General features: G+C 38.9%; 1 protein-coding gene across 1 annotated transcript; it reads right to left on the reverse strand.

Annotated features, from left to right (window-relative positions):
* Positions 1-620: 620 nt before the first annotated feature.
* Hey (Hairy/E(spl)-related with YRPW motif) lies at positions 621-6,656 on the reverse strand. The gene is made up of 3 exons (XM_018546627.1): positions 6,049-6,656; positions 5,276-5,490; positions 621-1,030 (listed from the first exon to the last, which is right to left on the reverse strand). Exons 1-3 carry the CDS (start codon positions 6,654-6,656, stop codon positions 621-623), a joined length of 1,233 nt encoding a protein of 410 aa, XP_018402129.1.
* Between the last annotated feature and the right edge of the window lie 682 nt (positions 6,657-7,338).

The following is a 7,338-nucleotide window of genomic DNA, read 5'->3' on the forward strand; positions in this document are numbered from 1 at the left end:
GGGTGATCCTTAAATATTCTAAAAAATTTTAAGAAGTAATTTTTCATGTTAATTTAAAACAAAAACTTTAATGATCATATGGCTTATTTTTAAAGATACAGGGTGCCAAAATTAAAAGAAAAAACTCGTTTAAAAAAAAAATTTTAACCACTCGGGTTATTACAATGTTATAAAACTTTATGTATACTTCAAGAATATATGAAGGTTCATCTGTTAGGCCAATATTATATTTTTATTTAAATCAGAAGCAAATCCAAGGATAAGTGTATCTTTGAAACTAAGTCGAAGTTTTCGTTTTGAATTAATAAGAAGGTCCAGGCAGAACAAAAAATCATTATGACATAAAAATGGCTTCAAAATGATTATTAAAAGTCAGTTTGCAATCAGTCATTTCATTTTAACATCTCATTTTGATATTATCGTAATACTTATATTGTTCTGCTTGGGAAACAACTTACGTTTCGTATATCGTATTTTATATATATATATATATATATATATATATATAACTTTACAAAAGAAAAGGAGAAATAGTGAAATATCACATTAAAACAATTTTTTTTTAAAATTATACCGCTCTTGTGTCAAATCTTCATCGATTGCAAATCAAGGATTCACGGTCAGTACGCCAATTCCGCGCCCCAGGGTCGGTAAGGCTTTCCGTGCTGCTGCTGAGGATACTGGCCAGGATACTGGCTCCAGCCGAGGGTGCCGCTGCCCAAAAGCGGCGGCATGGCACCCGGACCAGGCGGCATCCCAGCGGAGACCGTGCTCGGCGGTGGTTCGTAGCTGCTGGCAGTGGAGGTGGACGTCAATGTTGTGGGAGCTGAAGGCACCGCCGAGGATACGGCCGATGGAGGATGCTCTCGATGGAAGCTCTGCAGATGCGATAGCAGACGCAGTCGAAGGGGATCTCTCTCGTCCAGACCTTCCATAGTCACCAGGTAGCGACCGACCTCGGCGGCACATTCGCCCCAGCCTACCGCGTGGTAATCCATGGCTAGCTTCGTGCTATCGTAGCCCTCTGGTCCTGCTATTACAATTTGCATTGTGATTATGACGACCTCGATTATCATTATGCACGATATACTAATAAATAATAGTATAATGGCAATAATAATATTATGTTAATATATTAATAAACCAATAATATAACCTCTCTTGGCTATAAATATTAATTTATTGTATTTTCTTGGAAAAGGCGATAATAAAATTAATAAAATATTAAAACTAAATTATAGAAATAAATATTATTTTTCAACAACAAAACAGTTTTTTAATTTGTTTTTGTATGATATAAATTATAAGATGTCAATTTTTGGAGCACTTTATATTTATGATTAAGACTATAATGATATCAATAAAATCATAGTTCTTCATTTCATTCATATAAAAATATACGATGAAAAAAGTTTTCTCATAGAGATGAGTTTATAAGGATCTTTGAAAAGCAATATTGATAACTATTAATTATAGATAAAAAAAACTGAACGAGATGGAAGTTGATTTAACTCGAATTAGACTTTAAAGAGAGTTCGCGCGCACGCGACCGTCATTGGTTTCGGAGAAGCTGGATCCGCCTGTATTATCGATCAAATTAGCGTTTTTGACGTTTTCGTTCCTGTCTAATTTCTTCATAATAGTTTCGCAGAATAAAAATTCCTTTCCCACGATTTAAATATTCATGCTAGTGTTCAAAGTTGGAAAAAATATGAAATCACACAGATTTCTTTATCAATTTTTATCTTCAGCGTTAGTCGCTATACTGAGGTTAAATGAATAAAGAAATCCTTAAATTTCTCTACAAACATTGTTTGGCGATACAATTATTATTTAAGACGCCAATGTTGCAATTTATTTCCTGGGAATGTTATTCCCTGACGAAGATGCCGCGTTTCGAAAGAGAAAGCAGGTGTCAAAAGATGGTATCGCCGGTTTTCCCGGCGCTTTCCTCGAATCACGCTCTGGCCGGCTCGCAGATTGACAACGTGGAAGTGCATCTGCGGACGGAAAGATCCTTTGTGCACTTTTGGTTTTCGCGGCGCAACAATAGTCCAGGGCGTACGTGCATCGAGGCGAGATGGGCGCCTTGGCTTTAGTAGCAGGCGGCTCATTGTGTACAATGTGGAATGGGACAGGTAGCGTGGGAATCGTTTAGACCCCCATAGGTCGGTCTCGCGGGCCACATGCGAGATACGCACGTATACTATGAACGAAGTGGAGTGTCCTACGTTGTTATGCAAGTTCTCAGACCGCCCCGTGCAAACATCACTTATACGAAAGAAAAGGCTACTGCGTATCGTACAAGCTCTCGTTCGTCAAATCATTGCGCGATCGATCATCTCTAAAGCTCCTCGATAAGTAAGTGGCTTCGGAACTTTGGAAATGTCTATATAAACGGGATACGTTCGTACAGTTCGGAGTTTGTTTACATTAAAAAAGAAATTAAGGATATTGTGAAACATCAAAGTACGTCAAATTCGGAATATTAAGCTCGATAAAACTTTATCGATTAAATCAGATTTTTTAAAACTAGATAAAACTTTGTTAAATCAGATGAAATCTTTTTCATTATATTACTGTAGAGAAATGTTATGTCTATTTCTATCAATATAGTACTTCAATTTCGGTTTAATTTATTCTTTCTCTTTTTTTAATCCTTAAATCTCTGTCTGCAATGTGGGATTTACAACCAAAATTTTGCTCTCTTCATTTTTATTCAAATTTTAATTTTTAATAAAAATAAAGATTTTAATATTTAAATTAAAAAACTATTCGATAATATAACATAGAGATGTCGAAAAGAATTTTTTCATAATTTTTGAAAGACTAGTATAATAAAAAAGAGAGAATTGAACAAAATATCCAGATTAAAAATGAATTAATTAAAAACATCACAGCAAATAGAAGGTTGAAACAAAAAAAAAGAAGATTAATTAAATCAAGGTTAAAGTTAATCTACATTAATAAAGACAGACATAAAAAAGATGCATTATTTCATAAGATATCACTTAATCTCTAATTGACAAGATTACACGTAGAGAAACGAGGTTATCGCTGTCGAGACGCGTAATTCTCGAACGTACGTAAGTGCTACTATCGTTCTCGCCATCAGAATATCGCAATGGTTTTATTTGGCGACATTAAATTTAATATCGCTCGGTTTTGGGGACGGGTCGCGCCCCTCGCACGCATTAACAAATAAGGAGGTCGCGCCGCGAGCAAAGCGAGCGCTCGCGCACACGTACGCACGCAAACGCGCGCGTGGTGGTGTCGTGCGTGTCCGTGCACACTTATGCGTAGCTAGCTGGTTTCCCACAGGGTTCGACATCTGCCCCAGGCCCGATCCGTCGAGCGCCTCCCTCGCGAGGGGTGCCGCGCGGGACACCTCATCCCCGGGCCCGCCGCCACCAATCGTGGGAACACCACTTCCAGAGAGTCGTTGACTTCCTGTGCTTCCCACAGGATCTACGCGCCCGGTCCAGCACCTGCTCGCGTGGATCCCGTTTACGGTCGAGCTCCTTTGCGGCCTTCACGGGAAACCATATGCTACTATGTCTTACAATTATTCCACGACGTCATATATTTTTCGAAAATATTTATCATAAACGATAATCGTTCAATGACGAAAAGAAAGAGAAAGGAATTTGCAAATAAAAAATGGATATTACAGTAAAAATAAATATAGATAATAATATTGCAAAACATAACTACATATATAAAGTAGTGTACTAGAAGTTTGTAATCAAAATTTTCCCGAGAAAATATGTTTTAATTAATTTTCAAGTTAAATTAAATTAACTATTTTTCCCAACTATTTTTGTAATAAAAAATAAAATGAGGTATGTATATTTATATCACTTGTAAAGAGATAATGAAAAATCACAGAAGGATATATATAGCTATAATACAATACATAAAATTGGAGAAATCTTGCAAAATATTATACTAATTTTAGAAATCTCGTTTACAAATCTACACTAGATAATCGTTCCCGCGATCAATCTGCTTGATAACGAAACGCAGAGACGACAGATGGGTATTCGGTTACGCAGTTACAGTTAGCTGTTCGCTCTTACGGCCAACAGGTGTCTTCCGGTGGAAAATAAAGGGCCGAAAACGCCGACTAACAGAAAGACGTAATAATGGTGGAAGAATCAAATTGATGTGAGTGTGAGCAGTTGAATCGTGAGATCACTAATGATGGGTTTGAAGAATCTCGAGTAAAGAAAAGAGGTGTCTCATTGATCCGGGAGGATCATCTTCGAGTTCCGCTACACGTTGCAACGGGAAAGGGGGCGTTTCTTCCGGATTCGGGGATCTTATTACTCGACACCGTTACATCTTTCGACATGCACTTCCGTTACGTAACTTCCTGCGGGACAAACCTCAGACAATTTTCGAATGCTCAGCGTCGTTAACACGGATTAGTTAAATCAAAATTGGTTTTCCCTCATTGCTTGATGGATATCGATTTAATTAAATTAGTTTTTATTATTTTCTAATTCTTAGAATTAGTAATATTAAATCTTATAGGATCGTGTATTAAACAAAACCGATGAGAACATGCCGTAACGATCAAGCTGGATCTTGGATGCTTAATATATAGTTTCGTGTGAATTTAGAACTAGAAAAGAATTTTTAGAATTAGAAAAAGATAAAAAATAAGTTAAGCCGAGATTAAAGGTAATCTACATTAATAGAAATGGATATAAAGTTCATCAAATTACACTGCTCCTTACTTAATTATTGACGCTTTTTTGTCCCTAATTATAGAATCTATGATCTAAAAGATTTTTTTTGGTTCCATACAAACAGAAATTAATTTTGCTAAAGCATCTAAAAATTTAACTGGAATTAAATCTAAAAATAATTTTGTTAAACTATGAAAATAATTATGTAAAACGCTTAAACTAATTGCTAAAATGTAAAAACTTTTTGTAACATTACTCATTTAAATTTTCTACACAATTATTTTGATAGTCCAATAAAGTTGTTCAAACTATCTATTTAAATTTTTAATTACTTCAGTAAAATCTTTCTTTCTGTGTAAGAATTACAGAAAAAGATGAAGAGAATAAGTTGAACCGAGAGTAAAGTTAATCTTTACGATAATGGAAATGGGCAGAAGAAATAAAAATAACACCTGGCGGTGCCAAGAGTAACATTAGACGAATGAGATTTACAGTCTTCGCGGTGGAACGACTTAATTTAAACGAATAACTCGAGTTGCACGTACGGAGACGAGAGGGTTGAAAAAGATGCACGATCTTACCCTTACTGCGAAGCGTGCGCAGATGCTCGACGGTAAGCTGCAGAATCTCGGCCTTCTCCAGCTTTCCGCTGTGAGGATCCCTCGCTGCCGCCGGGACCAATCTCCTGAGCTCGCCGAGGGATGCGTTAATCCTGTCGCGCCGCTTCTTCTCGATCATTCCCCTTCTGCGTTTCCGCGACGTGTGCTGGCATGAGTCTCCACCGGGTGAGTTGCATCTGCAAAGGGAATTTCGAGGGAAGGGTTGAGAAACAGTGTCAAGACATTCCGTGGTCTCCCTTTGTTTCTGGACTTGGCGACTGGGAGGGTGAGAGGACGCGTTGTTTTAATTGTACATTGTTGATCTACCTCGCGGAACGCTCAACAACTCGCTCATTAATTTCGGCCATGCTAAAACAATACCGTCCTGATTGCGATTTTACCGGGGTACAAAGAGACGCAATATGTCACGTCGGCGAGCGACCGACTGTCCGATTGTTTCAATAAGTACGTTAAAAAATATTTTAATTAACTTAATTAAGAATATTTTCGATTTACACATTCAATTTTGAGAGAAACTAGAACTAAATGTCTATTCAATTCTGCAGAGCAAGACATTTTTCTTTCGGAAAGAGAATCTAAACTTTAGAGATTATATTATACAATAATATGAATTTTGAATTCGATTGCTTTGATTCTTGTGCATACAATTTATCTATATTATACGAGAAATCTTTTTCGCCTTTTATATTAAATAAACACTGAAGAGGGGAGAAGTAAGAGATAGATATACGTACGGCTCTTTGCCGCTTTCCTCCGAGAATACATCGTCGCAATCTGAGTCGCTCATAGTCCTCTTGAGATTCCTCTGTTGATGTCCCTGATTTTGCTGCGACTGTTGTTGCTGTTGCTGTTGCTGTTGCTGCTGCTGCTGTTGTTGCTGCTGCTGACTATTATCTTGATTTCTCAATTCCGTATCAATCTTCAGTTCTAAGAACTCATGGTTAGAACGCAACTCCGGCATCTCTGGTCTCATGCCTGGTATATCTTGATGTCGAACGTCCTGGTGCCTGGACAGTTCTTGGTGCCTCTGCATCTCCGTCGAATGTCGCAGGTCCGGCCTCTGCATCTCGTGTCGCAGCTCCTGACTTCTGAGGTCGCCTGTCGCGATAGTGTGTCGCAGATCGCCGTGGCTGACGGGAGGACGCATATCGTGATGGTGACGCATATCTGGATGCTGTGGCGCCGGCTGATACGGCGGATGATGCGGCGGATATCCCCAATGGTGACCCGACGGCGGCGCCGGCAGCGTCGACAGGTGACCGGGCGCGACCGCGCCGGAAGTGATCTCGGAGGACAGCAGGGTGCTGTTGTCGTCGGAGCGCGCGACCACCACCCGCCACATGTTGCGCCCAAGAGAGATAGAGAAAGTTCGGGAGAAGGTCGGACAGGAGGATCGGTATGATCGATGAACAGCTTCCTTGTAAGGACACGAAGGTAGTCGATTGACTTTGTTCAATCGTGCGCTACCGTCTAATGCGATGTGTCGATGCCATAACGATGCGCGGATGAGGTGTCATTGCAGCCGCAATGCAGTTGATGGAGAACGATCGTCAGCAGACCTCGGTAAGCAACGACCGTGCTCTAATCGGTTTTCAGCTGGCGAATCGCGATCAAGCGATCAACTAATAATTGAAACACATGGACAACATTGTTATCATTAAACGAGTATGATAGCACTTCTTGTTACTTTTTACGAGCGTTTCTTTTTACGATTTCTCAGAAGAGAGAAAAGTATCCTCATCTATTTGATTGGTATAATTTATCCATCATTGTTCTTGTAAATTCGTAGAACTTGTCAGGTAATTAAAATCATTGTCTTCTCATCAAGTACCTATGATTAATATAATTCACACAGTCGAAGCTCAAAATGTTTGTAGGACTCATAAAATTCTCGACACAATCTTCGATATCTCTTGTTGCGATCACGAACAGCACCACGAATGTAAAAAAAAAAATTAGCAAAAGCTTGCGTGCCAGGATTTTTAAATTCTAGAAAAAAAACCTGGAAGTCCAAACTTGAGATA

Source organism: Cyphomyrmex costatus, unplaced genomic scaffold, assembly GCF_001594065.2.
Source record: "Cyphomyrmex costatus isolate MS0001 unplaced genomic scaffold, Ccosl1.0 scaffold567, whole genome shotgun sequence".
NCBI classification, from domain to species: Eukaryota; Metazoa; Arthropoda; class Insecta; order Hymenoptera; family Formicidae; genus Cyphomyrmex; species Cyphomyrmex costatus.

Excerpts from the sequence above, each read along its gene's own strand:
- Hey (XM_018546627.1), bottom strand. The coding sequence starts at position 6,656 with ATGTGGCGGGTGGTGGTCGCGCGCTCCGACGACAACAGCACCCTGCTG. Across the intron at positions 5,491-6,048 it reads GAGGAAAGCGGCAAAGAGCC|ATGCAACTCACCCGGTGGAG; the intron begins GTACGTATATCT and ends TTCCCTTTGCAG. Across the intron at positions 1,031-5,275 it reads GCGCACGCTTCGCAGTAAGG|GACCAGAGGGCTACGATAGC; the intron begins GTAAGATCGTGC and ends TTGTAATAGCAG.